General features: G+C 44.6%; 1 protein-coding gene across 1 annotated transcript in view; it reads right to left on the bottom strand.

Annotated features, from left to right (window-relative positions):
• SAXO1 (stabilizer of axonemal microtubules 1) overlaps nt 1–25,291 on the bottom strand; it is a 102,399-nt gene extending 77,108 nt beyond the window's left edge. Inside the window, exon 1 of the mRNA XM_032308763.1 lies at nt 24,889–25,291. Coding sequence (XP_032164654.1) covers nt 24,889–24,935 — 47 coding nt within the window. The 5' untranslated portion in view covers nt 24,936–25,291. The remainder of the gene's footprint in view (nt 1–24,888) is intronic.
• Nucleotides 25,292–26,639: the final 1,348 nt, after the last annotated feature.

The raw sequence follows: 26,639 nt of genomic DNA, 5'->3' as shown, positions 1-26,639 counted from the left end.
CCCACTAGGATGATAATTATTTTTTAAAGATTTTTTAAGTAAGCACTGGTGAGGAAAGGAACAATTTACTGTTCTAAATAGAAGTTGTTCAAGTCGTGGGGCACCTGGGTGACTCAGCTGGTTGAGCAGCTGGTTCTTGCTTTTGGCTCAGGTCATGATCTCAGGGTCATGAGATCGAGCCCCATGCTGGGCTCCACACTCAGTGCACAGTCTGCTGGAGACTCTCTCTCTCTCTCTCTCTGCCCCTCCCTTGGCACATGTGTGCCTGCCTAAATAAATAAATAAAATCCTAAAAATAAGGGGCGCCTAGGTGGGTCAGTGGGTTAAAGCCTCTGCCTTCAGCTCAGGTCATCATCTCAGGGTCCTGGGATCGAGCCCCACATCTGGCTCTCTGCTCAGCGGGGAGCCTGCTTCCCTCTCTCTGTCTCTCTGCCTGCCTCTCTGCCTACTTGTGATCTCCGTCTGTCAAATAAATAAATAAAATCATTTTTTTTTTAAATCCTAAAAATTAAAAAAAAATTTTTAAAGGAAGTTAGTGAAGTAAAATGAGACTCTGAAAAGGGACAGAGGGAAGGAGAATCTAAAAATGTTTAAAAGAACTGAGTACATTTTTCAGTCCACATTCTCTAATACTCCGTCTTCAAAGGGGACCCTCTGGGCATTGCTCGTGGGAATGTAAAATGGTGCAGCCTCTGCAGAAAATAGGATGGAGGTTCCTTAAAAAGTTAGAATTGCCATGTACACAAAAGACTTAGAAGCAGGGACTCAAGTAGCATTATTTACAATAGCCAACAAGTGCAAAGAACCCAGATGTCTGCCAACAGATGAATGGATAAACAAAATGGATGTGATGATATACCTGTACAATAGAATATTATTCAGGCTTAGAAAGGAAAGAAATTGACACATGCTGCAATAACCTGGAAGATATTATGCAAAGTGAATAAGCCCGACTAAAAAGGATGAATATTGTATGGTTCTACTTACATGGTACCTAGAATAGGCAAATTCATAGAAAAGAGAGAGTTTACCCAGAGCAAGCAGGAAGGGAGAGTGGGGAGCTACCATTTAACAGGAAGAGCTTCTGTTTAGGAAAAGTTTAGAAACTGGATCATGGCAATGGTTGCACATACAGCGAATAAACTTAATGGCACTGACTTGTACATTTAAAGATTGGTTCAGGGGCACCTGGGTGGCTTAGTCATTAAGTGTCTGCCTTCGGCTTGGGTCATGATCCCAGAGTCCTGGGATCGAACCCCACATCGGGCTCCCTGCTCTGTGGGAAGCCTGTTTCTCCCTCTCCCACTCCCTCTACTTGTGTTCCCTCCTCGCTCGCTCTCTCTTTAAAAAAAAGAGAATATATCACTAGAATAAGAAAATATGCATGCTTTTATTAGATATTTGTTGTTTTAATCTTTTAATGTTATACAAATTTTACCATCTGAACCAATTTTTTTTTAAAGATTTTATTTATTTATTTGACAGAGAGGGAGAGATCACAAGTAGGCAGAGAGGCAGGCAGTGTGGAGCTCAGCCCACTCCCCGCTGAGCAGAGAGCCCAATGCAGGGCTTGATCCCAGGACGCCAGGATCATGACCCGAGCTGAAGGCAGAGACTTTAATCCACTGAGCCACCCAGGCGCCCCTCTAGTGATGTATTCTTAAGCATTTTAGAGTATGTGACCTCAAAATATAGTCGACTCTTCCAAACAGTTGTTGATTCTCCTTCCTTCTGTCCAGAGTCTCAGCTTAGTTGACCAACCTCCACTTAGAGCAGCACATTTCTTTCTTTTCTTAGAACTTATCATTGCTACAACCATCATCTAAACTAGGAGTCAGCAACCACAGTCCTGTGGGTTTTTTTGCAGCTTATAAGAACAATGTCTACATTTTTAAGTAGTTGAAAAAAATTAAGAAAAATATTTTAGGATACATAGGAGCATCTGTAATTTTAATAGCAGAGTGATAATAAAATGTCATCAGAACACGGCCACGCAGAGAACGTGGCCTGCAAAACCTAAAACATTCACTCCATGGTCCCTTCCAGAAAAGCTTTGCCAATCCTGGGTCTAAATGATCAGCTCAGAAAAGGCCAAACTCCAGCGTCCAACCACACCCAACTTGCCTCTGAGCTAAAAACAACACTCACTTCTTTAAAGTTCTGATTAACATGGCCATTCTCACACTGGACTGGCCTTTATTTTCACAAATCAAGTTGAGGTCATTGATTTCTGAGAGAAGCAGAAAGTTATTTTGAAGTTGGTGGGCGTAAGAAATTGGGGAGAAGAGAGATTGTAATATTTGAAGAGGTGAATGATAGTGGCAGAAAACACTAGCTACCTACCCCAATATCTGTATTCCCCTTCTCTGGTGGCAATAGACTCCCCAGTTTTTAGCTGGGCCAGCTAGGAAGTTTTGTAGGATATGGCTGTGAGGACTCCACAAAGAGTACCATTCTTTGATTTGGGGGTTAGGAGAGACCATTCCTTCCTGCTGCCTAGAATATGAATATAATGGCTGGAGGTTCAAAAGCCATCTTGGATCATGAGGCAAAGTACTAGAGAGGGCAAGTCAGCTAGAGAGAAAGAGCCGTAGTCCCTGACATTGTGAGCTTCCCTATCAGCCCTGGGGCTGTCTTCAGTGAAAGAAGAACTTTTCTCCTGTGTAAGCCACTGTTATTTTAGGTTTTCTACACATGCAGTCAAACCTTATCTTTAATACCAAAGCAGTGTAAAAAAATACTATAAGACACACAATTCAGAATGGGATTTTTTAAAGACAAACCTATGGCCTATTGGGAATAGCTAAAGCAGGGTGGGGGAAGGCAGATGGCCCATTTGATCAGGGCCTTACATTAACAAAAAGTTAAAAAAAAAAAAAAAAGGCATGTCTCATATTGTTAGTGCACTGCAATGTGTAAGCACAGGCTTGTATACATACAAAACCTCAGAAAAGATACGTAAGGGATCAAGAGCAGTGGTTGTCTTTGGTAAAGAAACCTGGGGGACTATTTGACCCCTTTAACCTTGAACTTAACATTTCCCTTAAAATTGTTTCTTGCTGGAGTGTCTGGGTGGCTCAGTTGGTTAAGCATCCAACCCTTGATCTCAGTGCAGGTCTTGATCTCAGGGTTGACAGTGAGTTCAAGCTCTGCTATGGGCTCCACGCTGGGCATGGGCCCTACATTAAAAAGGGGGGAGTGGTGTGCAGGCACTTGGGTGGTTCAGTCAATTAAGCATCAGAGTCATGGTTTTGGCTCAGGTCATGATCTCATGGGTCGGCCTGAAACCTGGCTTGGCGTGGTTTCTGTTCTGTTTATGCCCTTCCCCTGGCTCGTGCACTCTCTCTAATAAATAAATAAATAAAATTTTCTAAAAAAAAAATTCTTGCTGAAATAAAAATAATAAAGTAATAGTACAAATGCTCCAAATTCAAGCCCAAATTCTGTGTAAAGCTTAAAAGATTGCTGATGAAAGGTTGGGGACAGTCATTTGTATTTTAATGTGGATCAGTTTAGTCAGATTGCTTTCTATCAATAGACAAATTATTCATTTATTCAAATACCTATTAAGATCCTACCATGTGCCACTGTCCTAATGTCCCACTGGCATACAAAAATCCAACAACTAAAATCCAAACTGCAAACAGCAAAAGGGAGTATTGAAGTCAGGAAAGGAAAGAGAAGCCATCATGAAGTGTGGGACACAGGGGCAGCAGTCTCCATGGTGGTCTTCCGCCAGCCACAGGACACTGAACTCTTGAGAACTGGGGAAGTAGAAAGCCAAAAAGTGGAAGAGAGCCAAAAGTGGGAGAAACTTTCCCTAAGTCTCACGTCCAACTTCAGATGCCAGCAAGCCGACCTTTCACCTGGTGTCAGACTATCACTCTGGTCCCACTCAGCCCATACGGGATGTCACGGGGGAAGAACAGGACAAATCAAGAAGGGGGGTAGAGTGGGGAGAAAGAAAACTGGCACAGCCACTGTGGAAAACAGTATGGAGAGTCGTCAAAAAATTAAAAATAGAACTACCCCACGATCCAGCAACCCCACTTCAAGGTACATACCCAAAGGAAATGAAAACGGGGTCTTAAAGAAATATATCTAAACTCCCATGTTCACTACAGCATTATTCATAATAGCCAAGATATAAAAATTTCCTAAGTGTCCATCGACAGATGAATCAATAAAGAAAATACGAATACCTATATATGTGTGTGTGTGTGTTTGTACACACACACACAATGAAATATTATTCAACCGCCAGAAAGGAGGAAAACACACGATTTTCAGTAATATGGATGAAGCTTGAAGGCATGATGCTTAGTGAAATAAGCCAAAGACAAATACTCTGCAGTATCACTTATATGTGAAACAAACAAGTCTAACTCAGAAAAACAGAGTAGAAAAGTGGTTTCCAAGGACTGGGGGTGGGAAAAATAGGGACGGGTTGGTAAAAGGACACAGACTTTCAGCTACGGGAAGAAGAAGGTCTGGGATCCAATGTAGAACATGGTGACTAAGAGTTGATAATACTGAATTACAGAATTGAAATTTGCTCTGAGTAGAACTGAAATGCCACACACACACACACACAAATGTGAGGTGATAGAGGTTAACTAAGGGTCTCCCCTTAGTTATTCACAATTCACATTCCATTCACAATGTTTACCAAACCATCATGATGTACACTTTAAATATCCTACAATTTTGTCAATTATACTTCAATAAAGCTGGGAGGGGAAAAAAGAGGAAAAAAAAAAAAAACTTTCCCACACACGGTGGGGGAAAAAAGGGGGAGTGGTTTGCTCCAGCCACTGCTGGGGACTTTTTCAAGGACAGGCACTTCTCTAGAAGCCCTTTTGAGCATTCATGCAACTTAGCAACTCAGCTAAGACAATGCTGACCATGGCACACAAAATGTATTAAAACCCAAACTGAAAGCAATTCATCACCCAGCTAACTGGTGGATCAATTTAGTCGAAATGGCCAAAATCACTCACGCATGCAGAAAGCTGTTATTTCCAAACAAAAATCCATACTCCGCCTTCAAATAAACGGCAATGCCTCATTTTAGTCAGTGCCACGGCAGCACTGGCAGACCGAATGGACTTTCTACAACCTCTAAATTTCCCTGAGAATAAAAGCCTGATACTGACAAGATGGTTATTTTTCATATCTATGGGCAAAAAACAATCATCTTTAGAGACTTTTTTTTAAATTCTACTACATTTTAAAATTAAAAGGAAAAAAAAAAAACAAGCAGAGAGTGGTAAGGTCCAAAAAGGATTTTCAGAATTCAGTCACCCCCAAACTGTCCCGGCGGAAAACTCTCCAAGATGCTGTTGGTTATTCTGTACCGGGAGACAGGCCACTTCTGAGATTACGGCTTCGGCTGAAACTAAAAACTCAACTAGGAATACCCAGAGATATAGCAGTGATGACATAAACAGCCTAAAAAAGCAGCCCCCAGTTATAAAATGTGGCAAGCGGCGGGGGGGGGGGGGGGTGGGGGGGTGGTTCTGCAGACGCTTTTCTGGCGCTGTGCGAACTCCTGAGACCCCAGGTGGAAAGTGTGAAGTAAGAGAAGCAATTTGGTATTTAAATCTGTCAGGAGAGGAATACACAGAATGAAATGGAACAAACATGAGGGGAAATGGAGACTTCTTGTGGTGTTATTCCCCAAGTGGAAGCTCTCTGCCTACTAAAACAGCTGTGAGAAACCCCGACGTGCTTACACTCTTTCATTACCGAAGCCACTCAGATTTTCCTTTACTCATGCAATTTCCATCACCTCAAAAAAGAATACTCTCTCCGAAAAGGGACAGTCCATTAAAGCTTTTGTTTTTATTTTAAATAAACAAACATCATTCACTATTTAAAAAAAAATCTTAGGTGAAGGTGAAATTCATGGGCACTTGTTATGTACCTTACTCTTGGCGGGGCGGGAGTAGCCTAAGGGTTTCAGCGACTCTGAAGATGTCTTCAGGCAGCCCAGCACCTTGCTCTGTGGAGAGGCAGCCCCGACACTATCAGGACTGGAACCCACATTTCCCGCCTGCCTATGAGTCCGTCTTTCCATCAAGCTCTCTTCTGGTGGGAAATAAAGATCATCCAGGCACTACTCACTGTTTTGGTTTGTTTTCCACACCTCTGGTCCTACTAAACAAACACAGCATTTAGCCAGGTTTCACAAAAACTCCTGGACACCCCAATCTTTGAGAACATGGCTAGGAAGATGGGAGCAAATGGATTCTGAGCACCCAAAACACTGAAGTTGTCACTTATCTGCTATTACCCCATAAGTGCAGACCCTTTTCTTTACTCCTTTATGTGTATCTGGTTAGGTCACTTTCCAGAATAGAAGCAGCTGATAAATATGGGGGGGGGGGGGATTAAAAAAAAAAAAAAAGAAAGAAAGAAAGAAAGAAAGAAAGGCAATTCCAGGCAGCACACTGACTGTGCGAACAACATTTCAGGAGCCACTGGGTGGTGCAATGGGTTAAGCACTTCCCTCTTAGTTTCAGCTCAGGTCCCAATCTCAGGGTTGTGAGATGGAGCCCCACATCAGAGCTCCAGCTAAGCACAGAACCTGTGTAAAACTCTCTCTCTTTCCCTCTCCCTCTGCTTCTCCCCACTGCTCGCTCATGCTCTCTCTCTTTCTCTGTCTCTCTAAAATAAATAAACCTTTAAAAAAAAAAAAACACTTAAGACAGGTCCATATTTCTGTTAGCAGAAAAAAAAAATAGTTTCTTAAAGAAATCAAGGCATATATATAGTAGCATTGTAGAAAATTTTCTTTCCAAGTGATTTACCTGAGCAGTGAAATGGGAAATCCTTTCTCAATATAACTGCATAAAGGAAACTTAAGTTTATTATTATCTACCAGATACTGAACTTCCAACCACATACTAAGGCTCTAGGCTAAATACGTTACCTACATTATCTCATACAATCTTCATACTATCCTCACTTTAACATGAAGGAACTAAGACATAAAAGGTTAAAAAAAAAAAAAAATCAGGTCTAACCCCAGAATCTCTAAACCTAGTCACTACATTATGGTGTCCTGCACTGCTTTCTAATTGTCTTATTCCATACTCCAATTGCATGGATTTTAAACTTCTTAAAAACAGGGATTAAGTCTTCCACTTACAATAACACCAGGAAATCTAAGTGACGTTCAGAGCATTAAAAAACCATTGAAATACATGCTGACTAGACAGCACTACCAAATAACTTATTAACTATCCTATTTCTCCAAACCCTATAAAACTACTTAATGAGTCATTTGAGCCCGTTGCCACCCTCTCTGGTGGGAGAGGCAAAAACCGGTTCAACCCCAGGGTCACTTCCTTCCCTTCTGCGCTAAGAACCCCAGGGCCATGGGTGATGGTCTCAACAAAGTACAACAGGAGACACACCTTGGAGCTCATGGAGATGCCCTCTTGACTGCACGGAATATGCTTTTTAAAAAAAAAAAAAAAAAAAGTTACCCAAGATTTTGCCTAACAAGCCTTAAATTTCTTTTGTGCCCAGAGTTAAAACAGATTTTAAGACCCAAGGCTGAGTCAATATCTCTTACTGTAAACAACCTAGTGCAACCTAAATCCTATCTAAAATAGGACTTTTTTGTTTAAATATGCAGTGACTCTTGAACAAGGCAAGGGTTGGGTACAAACGCCGTCAAATACCCACGTGGATCTTCGACTCCCCAGAAACTTGACAACCCACTGTTGACCAGAAGACTTACGGATAAGTCAATGAACACATTTTGTATGTTACACGTATTGTATACTGTAGCCTTACAATGAAGTCAGTTAGAGGGAAGAAAATGTTAAAATCAGAGAAAATACATTTATAGTAATGTACTATATTTACCAAAATAAAGTAATCTGTGCCAGTGGACCCCTGTTCAAGGATCATCTGTATATGTATTTCAGTGTGAGCTTTCCATAATGGAATATGGTAGGTGAGTCAACCCAAACTGATAATGAACAAAAATTTTACGTGTTTAACAACCGAAGCCGATTTTCCAAAATCCCCAAGACCCAATTGTACAATTTCTGCTCTTTCTCTTGCTCATTTTCCATATTTCCACATGCCTACTGAACTATTCCAAATCTTAGCAGCCTGACAAATCTTAGCAGCATGACATAGGGATAAAGAAAAAATGAGGGTGAAAAGGTAAGGCAAGGATGAGTCCCTCTGTGGTCTTAACCCCAGGCCAGCAAAGAGCAGAAACCCAGCAGAGAATGTGACATTTGGCAACTTTGTTTTCAGTCGTCAGTACTCGGTTCCCCCACAGGCGGGTCAAGAGCTGGGGGTGTTTTTTTAAATGTCTGAACACTTTTTGGGTGGGAGAAGTAGGAGTGCTAAGGCACCTTACCCCTCACCCTCTCCAAATACTCGGGCCTAAATTATTAAAACCAAAACAGTGGCCGCAACCACAAGATCTGAACAAAGAATTCCACGTGTCAGGAGCCACCACAACGTCACCGCGGGGGCTCCAAACGTGCAAATCCTAACACTCCCCTTGCTCCGAGCTCACAAGAGCAACCGGGGATTCTGTGTTGGCTTCCATTGTTGGTTTTTCTCAAAGGAAAGCACACCCCTGCCGGCCAGAATACGTTCCTCGGCCCCCTCCGCAGATAGATCACAGGCTCAAGGAATAAACAGGCATCTGGTCTACCACACGAGTCTCCACCGGCCTGGCGAGTGTGATGGGGCGCCCCAGGGTGCCGACCAAAACCACAATCCTGTGCCGACAGGAGGCACGACCAAGGACGGTCAGGGTGTGAGGCCGTCTCCACGGATGAGCATCGCCTCGGCAACCGCCTCAGGCCTCCACGTTTCCTCAACCTCCAGAAACTTCCCTTGCACACCTTTCCCTCCAGCTGGCTTTCAGATGAACTGAACCAGGATGCTGGAGAGGAGCCAGGCCAAAGGAAAGGCGTGTGTGCAACGACGCGTTAACGGCAGCTCACGGTGAGCTCCACGCCCCTTCAGCGTGCAAAGTGCGGGTGGGCTCCCCAAGAAGGGCTTTGCTGCTTGGGCAACAAAGTCAAGCTAGCAGCTTTTGCGATTTCAGTTCCATTTCGCCTCCTCTCTCTCTCTCTCTCTCTCTCTCTCGCTCTCTTTTTTTTTTTTTTTTTTTTTTTTTGAGAGAGATTATATTGCCCTCTGGTGGGAACAAGGAAGGTAAAGTTGTATTGTGTTTCCCCTTCTTTTCTCCAGGGTCACTAGGGACAGAACATACCATTTGGGATTATGGGCATGGGAGGGACCCATCTTTCTGTTTTCCAAGAGAAATAAAGACCAGGTTTTTTATTTATTTTCTTTAAAGATTTTATTTATTTATTTGACAGAGATCACAAGTAGGTGGGGGGCGGGGGTGGTTGGAGCAGGCTCCCTGCCAAGCAGAGAGCCCAATGTGGGGCTCTATCCTAGGACTATGGGATCATGGCCTGAGCAGAAGGCAGAGCCTTTACCCCACTGAGCCACGCAGGTGCCCCTAAAGTCCAGGTTTTTTAAAATCAGGAGAGATGGGACCCCTGGGTGGCTCAGTTATTTGAGGACCTGCCTTCAGCCCAGGTCATGATCCTAAAGTCGCAGGATCAAGTCCTACACAGACTCCCAGCGAGTCTGCTTTTCCCCCTGACCTTCTCCCCTCTCATACTCTCTCACTGTCTCTCTCTCAAATAAATAAATAAAACTTTTAAAAAAATAAAATAAAATAAGGGGCACCTGGGTGGCTCAGTGGGTTAAGCCTCTGCCTTTGGCTCAGGTTGTGATCTCAGGGTCCTGGGATTGAGCCCCGCATCAGGCTCTCTGCTCAGTGGGGAGCCTGCTTCCCGCTCTCTGCTTGCCTCTCTGCCTACTTGTAATCTCTCACTATGTCAAATAAATAAATAAAATCTCTTAAAAAATAATGAAATAAAATAAAATCAGGAGAGTTCTCAGAATGTGAGCAAGCATTTCCATCTTTCAGAAAAAACAGTTGGCCGGCACCCAGTTTGTGAACGGGGTACTGCATATTTATGTATAGAATTTTCTGGTGGGTCTGGAGTCTAGGGCACTTCATATACTTAGCATACTCAAGAGAGTTATCATACACGGTGTTAGCCCAGTTTGGGGAGCCTGACATCTAGGGTGCGTGGTAAGAAATAGCAGGAAAGGTAGGGTGGGTTAAGTGTAGTTTGCTCTTTGACCTGTAGATGACTACCAAAGGCTTTGAATTAAAGCCACATGATCCACTGTTTAGAAGGATTCCCATCTCAAATAGCACGGTGCCTGGTCCCTGCTAGAGCAGAAATGAGAACAGGACTTAGTAGTTCAAGCAAGCCCCTCGAACATCATCCAAAACTCCAAGATGTTTTGTCAGTGGACAAGACTTTCTTGATCAGCTTTCAGCCTTCCTGAGAGAGGGGTGGAAAGACCCAGGAGGGCCACAGCTTAGCCCCAGATTGCCAGATGCTTCCACTGTCCCATACACACTTAGAACCGTGGAGGCTCTGCAGGAGAAACAGAGCCAGTGATGCTGAGGGACCGTGTTCTCTGCACCTGTGGAGGTCAGAGAGTCCGTGAACTAGACCACAAAATAGACTTGGAAAGCATTAAAACCTCCCTGAGAGGTTTGACTTATACTTATGATGGGGATGGGGGTGAAGTGAAAAGTCCTTCCCAAAGGAGGACTGAGAGACAAGTCAGAGCTCAAAAGAAAAGACACTTCTCGAGGATGGTTGTAGATGGTGGGGAGTGCCACCAGCCCGTGCTCCAAACAGCCCTGGCAAAAAAAAAAAAAATTCCTGCAAAACAGACCACATCTTTACATTGCTTCTTTTCCATCCACAACTGGAAAGATTTGAAAGCCTTAAAATTGCTCCGCTTCTCCTTGAAGGAATACACACCTTTAGTTTCATGGGTTGATACTCAGAGTAGCTTCCAGTTTTTTGAAGTGTGGTCCATTGGCCACCTGCTTGAGCTTCACCAGGGTTCATTGTAACAGTTGCAGATTCCTGGACCTCAGACCCACAGAGTCAAACTATTCAGGGGCAGGGTCCAGGAATTTTCACCTTTGCAACAGCTCTCCAGGGGGTTCTTAAGCATACTGGAATTTCAGACCTTTCCATTAAGTGGAAGCATAGGACAGTCACGGGGAAAGCACAGCCTCTCTCTGAGAGGGGCACCTGGGTGGCTCAGTGGGTTAAGCCTCTGCCTTTGGCTCAGGTTGTGATCTCAGGGTCCTGGGTCCTTTCTCTCTCTCATGATAAAGCCATTATTGCAAGGCTATCAAGTTATAATCCATGGTTTGAGAAAGCTTCTAGCCCAATGATTCTCAGACAAAGGATAGATGGCAATATAACAATACGACAAATTTGACATCCGTCTATATGATAACAAAAATTTTTTCTGGGAAGGGATGCCTGGGTGGCTCAGTCACTTAAGCATCTGTCTTCAGCTCAGGGCATGATCCCAGGGTCCTGGGATTGAGCTCCACATTTGGGAGGGGGGTCTCCTGCTCAGCGGGAAGCCTGCTTCTCCCTCTCCCTGTCTCCCACCTGCTTGTGCCATCAAATACATAAAATCGTTTAAAAAATAAATAAAATTCATTTCTAGATAGAGCAGTGCAAGAGCAATAGGAAGCCTTGATTCATGAAAGTGTCAGAATTTCAGGAGCTGCCATGTTGGCAGCAAGGAGCAAAGAGGGCTTCCAAGCTCAGAGCCCCATTTAGAAAGGCTCCAAGGTGGTGTGAAGTACGATGTCATAAAGAGAGCAAATCCTGGGTCATCCCCATATTAGAGTGGAACACGTTTCAAAAGTCCACACACTGGTGGCAGGAAGTTTGAAATCCATTTCCCAGAAAAGCATTGCTCTCACGGGGGACTGGTGTCCCAGGCTAGCCCACAAAAGCCTCCTAAATGTGAACCGCTACACATAGACATTAGCAGCTAAAGTCATGGAAGCAACAGATGAAGCATTCTTAAACATCACCCAAAGGCTGTTAAAGGACTCTCAGAAGGATGCCTGGGTGGCTCAGTTGGTTAAGCGTCCGCCTTTGGATCAGGTCATGATCTCAGGGTCCTGGGACTGGGCCCCACATCAGGCTTCCCGCCCAGCGGGAAGCCTGCTTCTCCCTCTCCCTTTGCCTGCTGCTCCCCCTGCTTATACTCTGTCAAATAAAATCCTTTTAAAAATATATTTTTTTAAAAAAAGTAAAGGATTCTCAGAAAAGCAGGAGCACCAAGTGAAGAGACAGGTTCAGTAGCAGCGATGGATGGGGAGGGGAGGCTGAAGCATGCACACGTGCTTAATGCATTACGTATGAACGCCTGAGAACCCTCTTCGCTTCCTGGGTTTTCCAGGCACATATGGATCTCAGCTTATCCTTCATATCACATGCACCCATAGTTCTTTGCTCTGCAATAGTCTTTCAAGTTCAATCATCATATTAAAATAAATGTGCTCTCCCTTTCCAGAAATCTGGGGTTTCCGTGTTGAAAGGGACCCTGGAGATCATTTTGTCAAACCTCCTGTCCAACGCAGGAATTCTTTCCACAGCATCCCAACAGGCAAATGCTCAGCTCAAGGACCTGAGGCAGTCCACTTCAAGTCTCTGTGGTCCTGCTACAAAATTTTCAATTTGTATGGGCCCCACACCAGTTTCCATGAAGTGACCACTCCATGGTGTTAGTTATATCCTTTCGGTGACCCAGAACAAGTCCTCGTCAGCCTTTGTTACTAGTTGACGGTCTATCCAGCCCCTGCTCTTGTCAGGTTCAAGTTTTCTCACTTCCAGAATGCATTCCCCTATCCTGGCCCTCCTGGTCACTCGTTATCCTTTAAAAACTGAAATGTCCAGGGCACCTGGGTGGCTCTATTGGTTAAGCATCCAACTCTTGATTTGGGCTCAGGTCATGATCTCGGGGGCATGAGATGAACCCCACATCTGGCTCTGCACTCAGCAGGGAGTCTGAGAGTGTCACCTCTCCCTTTCCCCCAGCTTGCACACTCTAAAATCTTAAAAAAAAAAAAAAAAAAAAAAAAACAGGGGCGTGTCCAAATGGAAAAGCATCCTTCAGTTGTGGTGTGACCAAGCCAAAGTCCAGTGAAATATTATTTCATCTGACCTGGACACCCTCCTTCCATTCAGCCTGAAATCAAGTTAATGCTTCTTAGCAGGTCCATCACAGCAACAGATCACAACAAGTTTGCGGTTAAGTAAAACCCAAGACCTTTACGTGAGCTGTGGCCAAGATAAACCTCTCCCATTAGGGAGATGTATAATTGATTTTTCATCCCAAACGTAGAACCTCAGGTTTACTCTTGTTAAATTTCAGCTTGGTTTGAGGCCCAGCATTCCAGCCTGTCAAGATAATTTTGAATCTTGGTCCTGTCACCTATCACACTTGCTATATTCTTCCCATTTTCTAGCTTAAGTATATTTGATAAGGAAAACTCCTAGGTCTTCATCCAAATTTCGATAAAAATGTTAAACAAGACAAAGTTAATGGTGGCATGGTTCTAGTGATGTTGTTCCATGTAGGCAAAAAGCCAATCAACTGATGGCTCTATGGGCAAGCTTGTTCAAGGAGCTACGAATCTACCTAATTACACTACCATCCAATCCATCTTACAAGAATTTTATCTACAAGAATATCTTGGCAAGAGTCCTCAAGGGACCAAGTCTTTCTTTTTCTAATCATTTTTTTTCTACCCACACCCCTATTATTTAGAATAACCCCATCTTCAGTCACCCCAGAGCTCAGCTGACTGGACCAAGGGAAAGGACCCTAGTCAGAGGGTATCAGAGGGACCACCTCATAGGTTCCCCTGTTCCTCTCAATATTTGGAAATAGTACACTCGTCTCTTTGGTTATCTGAAATAGCGGCATAAAGTGTGAACTGGGGCAGCCACACAGAGCTGCCGTACAGAGGAATTCAGTGTGCCCAGAAGAAAGTGGATCAGCCACGTCCTCAAGAATCCATGAGGTCTGAGAAAGACACTCATTCTAACCAGCCATTCAGTAATTTTTCAGAAAAGTCAAGAAGACCCCTGTCCCTCCTCACTGTGACTATCTCTACTTTCCCTCACTTCTCTAGGCTCACCAGCAGAGGCTCTAGAAGATTTCTTCAGACCCCTTCAGGATCCAGAGAGGAGAACTAACGGAGCTCAGAAAACACCACTACAGAGAACGGGGGCTATCTCATTGTCTGAGGAATAATTTTTATTTTAATTTGATTGTAGTAAGAACTTTTTTTGATCCTTAAGATTTCATTCCTCCGACCCACCATATCAAGATTACTTTACATCTCTTCCACATCCTCCTCCCCTCCCTCTTTGGAATACCTTGACTGCCCCTTGTTTTCAAATGTAGATTTGACTCGTTTGCAACTTTGAGGTATCCATTTTCTCTCTTGTGATTTTCAACAGTGCTGGGCCTCTGTCCCCCATGGACCACAAAGCAATTCCTGAAATGTTGTGTAAAGGTGAGATTTAGGAATACCAGGGTACATAAGAAAGCCTGCATGTAAATTAGTGCATTCGGAAGCTGACAGGATTGTGCCTGGACGCCAGCCAACAGGCATTCTCCTATTTCTCCCTGTAATGTAAATCTTTCAATTACTTCATTTATTGGGGGGAGGGCACAAACAGGGGGAAGAGCAGAGGGAGAGAGAGAAACAGACTCCCCACTGAGCAGGGAGCCCCATGCGGGTCTCAGTCCCAGGACCCCGGGATCATGACCTGAGCTGAAGGCAGACGCTTAATGACCCTGTAATGTAGGTCCTAAAAATAGCATTCTGTTTCAAAATCAAGAGCCTGTGGGATTTATTTAAAATTATAGTGGGCATATAATATTACGTTAATGTCAGGTCCACCACAGTGACTCAACAAGTCTATACATTCTGCTGTGCTCCTCACAAGTGGAACTACCATTTGTCACCACACAACGTTACAGTATCATTGACTCCATTCTCTAGGTATTGTGGTAACAACGCTTACAAGGAGATCAGCCCTCTGAAAATTCAGTGTAGAACACAGTATGGATGAGAGGTACAATGCTGTATGGCAGAGCTCGAAAACTTACTCATCTTGTGAAACTAAAACTTAGCCCATTCGTTATTAGTCACTCCCCATTGTCAGTCCCTGACAGCCACCTCTACTCATTGATGGTGTAAGTTTTTCTTAGATAACTCAGGTAAGTAGAATCATGCATATCTGTCTTTCTGTGACTGGCTTATTTTCCTTGGAAGAAAGTCCTTACAGCTCATCCATGTGGTCACATACTGCAGAATTTCCTTTTTTTTTTTTTTTAAAGATTTTATGTATTTATTTGTCAGAGAAAGAGAGGGAGAGAGAGTGAGCACAGACAGACAGAATGGCAGGCAGAGGCAGAGGGAGAAGCAGGCTCCCTGCCGAGCAAGGAGCCCGATGTGGGACTCGATCCCAGGACACCGGGATCATGACCTGAGCTGAAGGCAGCTGCCCAACCAACTGAGCCACCCAGGCATCCCGAATTTCCTTCTTTTTAAAAACTGAATAGGGGCACCTAGGTGGCTCAGTCATTAGGCATCTGCTTTCAGCTCTGGTTGAGATCCCAGAATCCTGGGATTGAGCCCTGCATTGGACTCCCTACTTGGCAGGGAGCTTGCTTCTCCCTCTCCTACTCCGGCTCACCCTGCTTATGTTCCCTCTCTTGCTGTCAAATAAATATATAAAATATTTAAAATAAATAAAAATAAAAACTGAATAATTTTCCATTGTACATAGGTCCATTATCTATTCCTCCATCAATAGACATTTCATTTTCTTCCCAATCTTGGCGATGGGGAATAGTGCTGTGATGGACCAAGGGAGTGGTACTAGCTCTTTAGGGTCCTGGTGCCAATTCTTTTAAATAAATATCCAGAGCTAGAATGGCTTGATCACATGGTAGCACTATTTTCAATTTTTTGAGGAATCCCCATGCGGTTTTCCATAGTGGCTGCACCATTTTGCATTCCCAATTCCCAAGGCAATCTACAGAATCGTAGAAAATATTTGCAAGCCAGGTATATGACAAGGTGTTAATCTCTAAAATATAACTAATTCCTATAACTCGAAAAGTTCTAGTTTATTTTTCTTTAAAGATTTATTTATTTATTTATTTGACAGAAAGAGAGAGATCACAAGTAGGCAGAGAGGCAGGCAGAGAGAGAATGGGAATCAGGCTCCCTGCTCAGCAGAGAGCTTGATGCGGGGCTCGATCCCCGGACCCTGAGATGATGACCTGAGCCGAAGGCACAGGCTTTAACCCACTGAGCCATCCACGTACCCCCAAATAATTCTAGTTTAAAATCAGCTAAGAACTTAAATAGACAACAGGTATATGGAAAAAAATGCTCAATGTCACTAATCATCAGAGAAACATCAATAAAACCACAAGATACCACCTTATAAAGGTCAGGATAGCTTTTCAAAAAAAGATAAGTGAGGATCACTAATTTTGAAAAGCCCAGAGACATTAAAGAACCTGAATGAGAGATACCTGGGTGGCTCAGTCAGTTAAGTGTCTGCCTTCCGCTCAGGTCATGATCCCAGGGTTCTGGGATCGAGACCCATGTGGGACTCTCTGCTCTCTGCTCTCTGCCTGCTTCTCCCTCTCTCTCTGCTATTCCCCCTGCTTGTGCTCTCTCTCTCTCCCTGTCAAATAAATGGATAAAAATCTTTTAAAAATAAATTAAAAAAATAAAGAACCTGAATGAAATCACAAACCTAATAATCAAAACCAGGACTGGATTTCAAACATTCTAACTCATTGTCCCCTGTTCTTTCCCAGACATTACTCATTTGAAGCAGGAAAGAAGAACAAGCTGGTCAATTACTCTTCTGCCTTTCATTTTGAGCTCTTATTCAGACTTTCTACAGATTTTCTGTATCTGAAGAACAGAGCTGAAATGCATCCTATTTGAAAGAAAGAAAAATGGATACTGAAAAGGAAACATCTTGACTTTTTAAAAATAATCAGGTACAGGACAGTGTTTCTGTTAACCAACTGGCACAGGCAGAAATTTAACTTTTTCCTTCTACTACTAACTCAATGTGTTAACATTAGAATGAGGGGCTTTGGGATATTCTGGATATTCTAAATATGTGGATCTATTTGGGAAGTGGCTAACTTGACAACCCTTAAGAGGGAAGGACCAGATGATTCAAAGTTACTTTGTTTAGGTTTTTGTTTTGGGGTTTTTTTTGTTTTTTTTTTTTTAAGATTTTATTTGTCAGGGTACCTGGGTGGCTCAGTGGGTTAAGCCTCTGCCTTCAGCTCAGGTCATGATCTCAGGATCCTGGGATTGAGCCCCGCATCAAGCTCTCTGCTGAGCAGGAAGCCTGTTTCCCATTCTCTCTCTGCCTGCCTCTCTGCCTACCTGTGATCTCTCCCTCTCTGTCAAATAAATAAATAAAATCTTTAAAAAAAAAATTTTTATTTGTCAGAGAGAACACAAGCTGGGGGAACAGCAGGCAGAGGGAGAAGTAGGCTCCCCGCTGAGCAAAGAGCCCCATATTACACTGGATCCCAAGACCCCAGGATCATGACCTGAGCTGAAGGCAGACACACAACCAACTGAGCCACCCAGGCGCCCCTCGAAGTTATTTTGAAGGAGCCAGAAAGGAAGATGATAAAATGGAATGGTAGTATATGCTAGGCAGTGAGAAGGTCTTTAATACCAAATTCACGATTTTTCAGACTTGGAAGCTCTAAACTGAATTAGAAACTACCTTAAAGTGAAGGTCTGAACTTGAGAAGTCTAATCGTTGCTTGACTGAAATACAGGCATCCCTGAGAAGGCAGAGGGCCTTTCCACTTGTGTGCAGAGCAGATTAAATCTTACGGGACCATCTCCAGCCTCCAAATTTAATCAAATTCCCCAAGCGCATATTAAGCACATCACCCTGTCTGAATTCTCTGCGGAGCTTTTTTCACGGCCTGCCAGGTAATAAACAGAATGAATACCCCTCCCTAGAGTTTCTGCCCCCACAGAGAGCTTGTTCACTCCTCCCAGGACCCATTACCCAGAACATGGTCCACCATTTTGATATTGATTTAGTAACACTTGTCTGTGCCTTACTGCTTTGCCGAGCATGGTTCTATTTGTGTATTTAGTACTGACTCAGTCCTCACAACCACCCTCCGAGAGACTCTAGGATCTGCATTTTACAGAGGAGACTGCAGAGGAAAAGACATTGCTGTGGAGTGGTCCCAAGTGACACCGCTGGTGCGTGCAAAGGTTGGAATTTGAATCCAGGTCGTCTGGCTCAGGACCTGTGCTAACTCCTGCAGTTGGCAGCCCCTCATAGTAAACCAGCAGTGACTTGTTAAGAAAAATGACAAGAATGCAACAAAGATACCTGGAAGGAACTATGGGCAAATGATAAATCCATTCGGGAGTTTTAACCCAACAACAGACTTTGAGATATTGGATATTTATTTTAACAGGAAGGGGCAAGGGAGCAAAGAGGAGAGATGTTGCTCTTTTCAGGAAATGGCTTCATCTGTGTTATTCACCTGCTCAAATCCAGCTATCTTTGCTGCCCAAGGTTGTGTTCTTTGACATTTAAGAGCCCCAATGCCATGATGTTCACAGAGCTTGAGGCAGGACCTGCCACTCAAGACCCAAGTGTTCAACGTGGATGTGATCTATCCACATCTCTATGCCACCGTGCCCGTGCAGCTGGTATAGACAGTCCTGACCCCAAAGTTTCCCTTCAGAGTTTGTAACTGCCAGCATGCACACCCCTCCCCGCTAGTCCTCCTAAGAAAAAGGCATGGTCACCATTCCTGTTCAACAGATAGGTTCAACCATCTGCACAAGCTCAAAGAGGCAGAGCCAGGGTTTCAAACAAAGCAACCCTTTCCCAATGGCCCAAGCACGTCACCTCCCCTTCCTACAGTCTTCTCTACTACCCCTTCTCCAAGGGAGCTCTCCCACCTCAGAAATCCTACGTTAGTTATTTTCTTGGTCTTATTCATTGGAAGTTTGCTATTTCCCCCACCCTCAGGAAACACATCATCTTCCTGAATGAACTGTAAATCAAAAGGTCAGTCCAAAACATCGATCAAGGCAAGGGGGTTTAAACTGCCCACAGCAGATAGAATTAGAGCAGGGTACTCAAAACTCTAAACAGATCCATTTGTTGATTATAAAACTGAGCAGATCGTTTCCATTGCTGGAATGTGGATTACTATGAAGTTGTGCTCTAATTTCCTATTTGAAATTTGCCTCATTATGTGTAATTATACTCCTTTTGTAAGATGAAAGGTGTATATGGACAATTAAACATTAATTCTGATTTCACAAAGATTCCATAATTTTTAAAGAGCATATAACACACCAAGTGCATAAGTACTATAATAAAAATAATTTGGTGTTAGAGTAAATGGGTTTTTTCTTCCCCCCTTGGTTCCTCTATCCGGGTTCTGCCAAAGATAAAAAGTCACCAGCAAGCACCTATCAAAAGCTGCTCTTTGTCCTTTTTTCTTAATCAGAATTTATGAAATCAATTTTATTTAAATTAAAAACAAGAATTCCTCTTGAAATATGTAATATCAAACCAATTCCTTGATTTTTTTTCCCTTCCTCTTAATTTGTAACAGAGACTCTGAGAAAATAAAATCTAAGGTTAAGGAAATTTCCATCAATGTGAAGAAAATATTTTCCAAAATTAAAATAACAAGTTCCTCCCTGGTTAACAAAACTGATTTAAGTTGCAGATACATGACTGCCCCTGAGATCACCTTCCTCCCCAAGCTCTGTGAAAGGGCCAAATCCACATCCTTTTCAACAACTCACAAGTCCTCTATGGGACTACCTTTTTTATGAAATGCTGCACATACTACCAACGCTACATAAATATTTCCTGATACATTACCCAGTCCTGGAATTTTCTGCAAGATTGCACAAAGTCTTTAAAATAGTGTACGGCAGGCCATAAAATAATCAGATATAAAAGCAAGCTACATCAACCCCTTGATTAACTTTCTTTTTTCTAACATGAATTTCAGAAAAAAAGTAGTGCTATTACATTTTAATCTCAAGAGAGAGATTTGCTATTTATGTTATTTGACTAAAAAGCTTTAAGAATTACACCTTTTTTTTTTTAACTATCAGATAAGATTTCTCAACTGTAAGGAGCTTCATAGTACCACCCGTAATCAAAAAGAGCCCAGCGTGAGGGGCCCCTGGGTGGCTCAGTCGGTTGGGTGTCCGGCTCCTGGTTTCGGCTCAGGTCATGATTTCAGGGTTGGGAGATCGAGCCCTACATCAGCCTCTGAGCAGGGTGTGGAGCCTGCTTGAGATTCTCTTTCTCCCTCTGTCCCTCATCCCCTTCCACTCTCACACCCTGTCTTTAAAAAAAAATAGCGCAGTATGACTTGAAAATAGACCACGGACTATCACCTATAGTATCTAGTGTCTGATACACGCTAGATGAATAAAATTTAATTGACCTAAATTGTGTCCAAAGCTTAACAAAATGCACCCTTGTGCATTAAAATTAATCTCAATCCTTCAACTGCATTATCTGCAAAATAAAAGAGCTAGTGGCCATTAAGATCCCTTTCAATTTCAACCTTGAAAACTGAACTTAACACTTCATCCACAGCCTACCCCTCCAACCCCAGTTTCAAATTTAATAATCTGGGAAAAGAATAGCTCAGTAAACCAAAAGCATCTACAGGAAGAACAGAGGCTAAGATCAGGAGTCAAACTTCCAAACTAAGCAATGCTCCCCGTGCAGAAGAACCCCCCAGGAAGACAGTAATTTATGAGAAAGTGCTTTTACAATTTTTAAACACTATATAAATGTAAGGTGGTATATTGCAGAACAGCATTTTTTCCCATATGGTGAAATGCTGGCAATCTTCAGATGTAATTGAAAATATTATTCTCTCAGGGCGCCTGGGTGGCTCAGTGGGTTAAAGCCTCTGCCTTTGGCTCAGGTCATGATCCCAGGGTTCTGGGATCAAGCCCCGCATCCGGGTCTCTGCTCAGCGGGGAGCCTTCTTCTCCCTCTCTCTCTCTGCCTGCCTCTCTGCCTACTTGTGATCTCTGCTTGTCAAATAAATAAAATCTTTTTAAAAAAAAGAAAAAGAAAATAAAATTCTCTCATATCCAAACTACACTCAAGTTCCCAATATAGCTTTGTTGACCAGATAATTAAAAGTTGTAGGATGGTGAGAAAATATTTAACTGCTCACTTTACTGTATCTCTTTAGCTGGTGAACAGTTTATCTTATTTGGGACAGGCTGTACTTAAAAGAGAACATAACATTTCATGGTAATAAGCCCAATGGCCGAATTTTGATCAGACTATTGTGCAGAGCCTTGAGCGCAATACAGTAAAATTAGATCTTTCATAAAACCAGCAAGGCTCACTAAGACTTTTGTTCAGTGGCTAGAATCCTTACATTTAGGTATTTGAAAGGCCATCACTTTGTAATCCAGAGATCTATACTTCTCAAAGTATACCACTTCCAGAGCTCTGCTGGGCCCTTCAATCTAATAGCTCACTTTAGAAAACAATATGGTGGGGTGCCTGGGTGGCTCAGTGAGTTAAAGCCTCTGCATTCGGCTCAGGTCATGATCCCGGGGTCCTGGGATCGGGCCCCATATCGAGCCCCATATCGAGCCCCATATCGGGCTCTCTGCTCAGCAGGGAGCCTGCTTCCCCCTTTGTCTCTCTGCCTGCCTCTCTGCCTCCTTGTGATATCTGTCTGTAAATTTTTTTTAATATTTTTAAAAAATTAAAAATTTTAAAAGAAAGAAAACAACAAAAATATTAAAAGAAAGAAAACATCTTAAAAAAAATTAAAGGAAAACCCAAAACCCCACAGCTTTGTTTCTCCTTTAGGCTGGTCTCCAGTTTAACGAGGAGTGACAGTTGATTGGGAGAAGGCTGCCATCTTGTGGCCAAGTGTGAGAACTTGTTCCAAGAGCACGGCCCATGCTCAGATCCTCTGACAGAGTGGCTCCTGGAGGAAGGAAGCCTTCCTCTCCAGCTCCTTGTGCATCCCAAGCCTCCCCGCTAACAAGAACTAAGTCTTCAGAAATTGCAGTTCAGAGGACAAGTAACCTTGCATACACCTAGCTTTAGGAGGAAGATGAATGGGAGAGGGGAGGGAAAGGTGTGGGTTTCCCGATGAGTAAAGAACTTCTGGCTTAAAGAATTCGAGACAGAAGCCCAGAGAGACCAGATAACTCAGTCAGAAACCCCATCTCCCCTCTCCCACCTAAAGGGCTCTCTCCTCTGAAAAGGCGAGTTCTTCTTCACCCATACTCTTCCTCCTGATTTCTCATCACTTCTCCCCCATAACCTCAGTAGGGAAAGCCAAAAATTATTGACATCTAGAGCTTAGAGAACAGCTAGAAAATTCTTCTCATTTCATCCCAGATTTAACTGGTGGTGAGGAGGGTGAGGACTTCTGGATAATGAGGCTCCATATCCATGCTATCCCAGAACTTTCTGCAAGGATGAAAAGGACCCCCATCTACACCCCCTTGTAGAGTAGCCACGACACACAGATAGCTACTGAGCACTGGAGTACTCCTAGGGCAATGAGGAACTGAAGTTTTCATTTTATTTAATTAATTTTGATGAAATTACACACATGTCTGGTGACTCCCCTACCGGACAGCACAGCTGTAAATTTTGCCTTCCTTATCCATTTCAGCATGTCACCTTAATACCAAAAAAAAGTAATAAAAATAAATCTATCTTGTTATTCAAAAAGCTATGTTTTCACTACCCAGTGGAGAAAGTGTGTTAGTTTTATATAGCATACAAAAATAGAAAACATGGAAAAAAAATAGAAAACATGGTCTTTGCTTCCCAGGTATATGCAACCAAAGGGGTGGGGATAAACACGCAGGCATATAACTAGAACCAAGATTGGAGCTACAGGGCTGGGTTAATGGAGACGTGCAACCCAGACAAGGCTTTAAAAGGTCACACAGGAGGAGGAAGGGACACAGGCATTTAGAGGAGGGCCAGGCTAGGGCAAGGAAGAGAGATAGCTCTGAAGGTTGATGAGACAGCCAGGTAGGTCAACAAGCACTTTGAGAAGTGAAATAAGACAGAAGAGTGGAGGGGTGACACGTAGGAGTCAAACCAGAGGCCACAGCCTGAAACCATAAAGTGGAAGGGCAGATACAAGACAGAGAAGAAAGCAAAGAAAACCAAGGACAGACTCTGCCTCTGATGGTGAACAGCCCCCTTGCAGGGATGAAGGAGGCACGGAGTCATGGGGAACACCTGGAGAAGCAATTCTCCTACAACAGCGGAGATTAAATCCTAACGACAATCCTACCGGAAGAACCCAGTATCTTTGGAGGGTGATGCGAAGGGCCTCCAGAGGAGAGGGAACCAACGAGCTTTTGCCTCAGTCCCGTGCAAAAGCAGCAGCTCTCGGCTAAGTTTCTGCTCTGGTCCCACCTAACGCTGCTTCAGAGCAAGTCCCCTGCAGGGATGTGACCTAGATCAGAGGTTCCCAGTCCCGGCAAGCGATCAGAATCACCTGAAGCCTGCCCGTGGGGCCCACCCTCATGGAGGACGGCTCAACAGCCTGGGCAGCTGGGAGTTTTAAAGCTCTACAAGTGATGCTCATGAGCAGCCAAACTCAAGGACCATCTCACGACTACAGAGATGCGTAAGGTTTCTAACCTGGTGTCTGGCATCCCCTTCACTTCTCCCTACAACCAGCGCCATCTCCTACACTCAGGTAGCATGCTGCAGTGGGCGAGCACTTTCGGCTATTTCAAGATGTCAAGCTTGGGGTGCCTGGGGTTAAAGCCTCTGCCTTCAGCTCAGGTCATGATTCCGGGGTCCTGGGATCGAGTCCTGCATTGGGCTCTCTGCTCAGTGGGGAGCCTGCTTCCCCCTCTCTCTGCCTGCTTCTCTGCCTGCTTGTGATCTCTGTCTGTCAAATAAATAAATAAAATCTTAAGGAAAAAAAAAAAAACATTAAAAAAAAAAGATGTCAGGCTTGATCAAGCACAATCCCGTAGCAGGAGACTCACCCACCGAATCTCATTTAATCCCCAGCGAATCCTGGAGAAGTTCAGTCACCTGCCCAAGATCCCACCGTTAGCTTCAAGCCCAGGAGAACCGGCCCTAGGGTCCACCCTGCTATTGGCTGCCTCTCCACGTGCCCCAAGCCCAGCAGCTCCCCAGATGTCCTGGGAAGCGGAAGGAGCAGGTCAGAACCCATGAGACATGAGAGAAAGGAATCAGCCACAGAACTTTAAGGAAAACCCACCATTTCTCCCTGGGACCACCTGCCTTTGTGGAACTTCACCCAGAGCGGGTCCTTAAAGGTAACCGGCCAGCACGGGTGTGCAAAAGTCATTTTCTTTCCTTCTTCCTGCTCCACTCTGCACCAGCGTGGAAACCGGCTTTACAAGCATCTTACACTTCTCTGATCCAGGAGCCATCATCTCTCACTCAGAGGAAGCCTGTTACAGTGGAAGGACTCCTCTTCCCCCATCCTATCCCCTTCAAAAACAAGTCCGACGACAGCAGTACCTTCCAACCCCGCCAAGCGTTTAGATCAAGGACCTTTTCTGGGCTCAAGGGCGAGGAGCACAGACTGGGCGTTGGGCCGGTGTTCAACCTCTGCTTGGTTTTGGGTGAAGGAACACATTTAAAGGCCCGAGGATAGACACGTTCACCCAGACTGAATCAACACGGCGGCACTAACGCTAGCTGACAAAACTGCCGCCCAGAACGTGTCCGCACGTGGACGACTCCACCAGCCTGGGACTTCCTCATAGCCCAAACGAGAGTCTCCGCCTAAGTTTCGGGATTGAAAACCCAGGCTCCTGGGTCCTCCGCCAGGGCGCGGCTCTCTTACCCGCAGGTGCACAGGTCACAGATGCATTTCCTCTTCAGCGGGGCCATCCCGAGGCCCGGGTGTCCGCGCAGAGCATCCCCCGCAGCCACCTCCGCCTCCTGGGCCCCAGCCTCCTCTCTGGGGACGTGCCGAGTCTCAAGGGCCTTGGCCAATTCTCAAATGTTTACTTCAAAGCGAACTGAAGTGGCCCTTCTGCAAAGGCCGGTCGTCTGCTCCCCTCCTGGAGCTGGCCTTCCACCAGAGCAGCAGTGAGTGTGGACTGCGCGCCAGCCCGGGTGACCTCCCCCTGCAGGTGCCGCCCCGGCCTCTGCACGCTCCAGCCACGCGCCTGGAGCAGCTGCGCGAGCCCAGGATGCCCAGCCGCCCGGGGATGCATGGGGCTTCTGTGACGTCGCCAGGGACAGGAGCTGCAACTTGGGGCGGCGGTGATGTCACAAGGGCCGCTTGTGAGGGCAGGAAGCTCCCAGAGCTTCACCTGGGGGGCCCAGGACAAAGGTCCCTTCCTTGGACTGTAGAGAAATCGAAGGGTGAAGGTCACGATGTCTTTGGAAAACCTGCGAGTCTGCGAGTCCACAAAGGCCATGATCACGTGTGCACAAGGGCTGAAACTCCACTGGCATGTCATTGGGCAACATTTTTCTATCTCTAGGACCCATGACAACCGCCCCCTTCTTGTAGAAAGGTTTCCTTTGACTTCCCCATGGCCGACCTTAAATACCATTTCCAGATCTTCCTTATAAAAATCAATACCTTTGGCTCCACCCACCCATCGACCCTGTGCTCTTGAGAACAAAGCAGGTGCCTATGCCTTCAGCCCTTAAGGGGGTACTTAATCACCTCTCTCAGGGCTAGTAGTGACTCAGTGGTTCTCAATTTTAGAGGTCAAGTGTAGCCTTCAGAATCACCTGGTTTAATAAAAGCCAGATTGCCAGCCCCCACACAGGATTTCTGATTCAGTAGGTCTGCGGTGAGTGGAGAATTTGTATGCCTAGCAAGTTCCTGAGAGTTGCTGATGCTGCTGGGCCAGGGACCAGCCTTTAAGAAGCACAGCTTTGGAGCCCTCCCATAGCACGTGGCTCACCTGGTCCCAAGAACCAGTACAGATCCTGCCCAGAAGACACCTGCTAAGCACCGTCTCTTGTCTGGGACTGCCGTTCCAGCAGGAAGCCTGGAGATTCTGATCGTGAAGCAAGTTCAGGAGACACTGCTCCAGTGAGATGTTTGGGATCAGACATCACTTCCCACTTAGGGGAAGTAGGAGCTTCAAGTATGAATAGTCCTAGGATGCCTGGGGGCTGAGTCGTTAAACATCTGCCTTTGGCTCAGAGGCCCCTGGGTGGTTCAGTAGGTTAAAGTCTCTGCCTTCGCCTCAGGTCATGCAGCATCCTGGGATCGAGCCCTGCGTCTGGCTCTCTGCTCAGCCCGGAGCCTGCTTCCCTTCCTCTCTCTCTGCCTGCCTCTCTGCCTACTTGTGATCTCTGTTTGTCAAATAAATAAATAAAATCTTAAAAAAAAAAAAAAAAAGTCTGCCTTCAGCTCAGGGCATGATCCTAGAATCCAGGGATCAAGCCCTGCACCCAGCTCCCCACTTGATGGGAAGCCTGCTTCTCCCTTTCCCATTCCCCCTGCTTGTGTTCCCTCTCTTGCTGTGTCTCTCTCTTTCTGTCAAATAAATAAAATCTTAAAAAAAATAATGGACAGTCCTATGTTGCTTCTTTTTCCCAAGTTTGCTAACTTGTCCCATTAGTTTT

The sequence above is a fragment of the Mustela erminea genome, chromosome 12 (genome assembly GCF_009829155.1).
Source record: "Mustela erminea isolate mMusErm1 chromosome 12, mMusErm1.Pri, whole genome shotgun sequence".
Taxonomy (NCBI): domain Eukaryota; kingdom Metazoa; phylum Chordata; class Mammalia; order Carnivora; family Mustelidae; genus Mustela; species Mustela erminea.
Note: the sequence above shows the minus strand (reverse complement) of the source record. Positions and strands in the feature narration are given on the sequence as shown.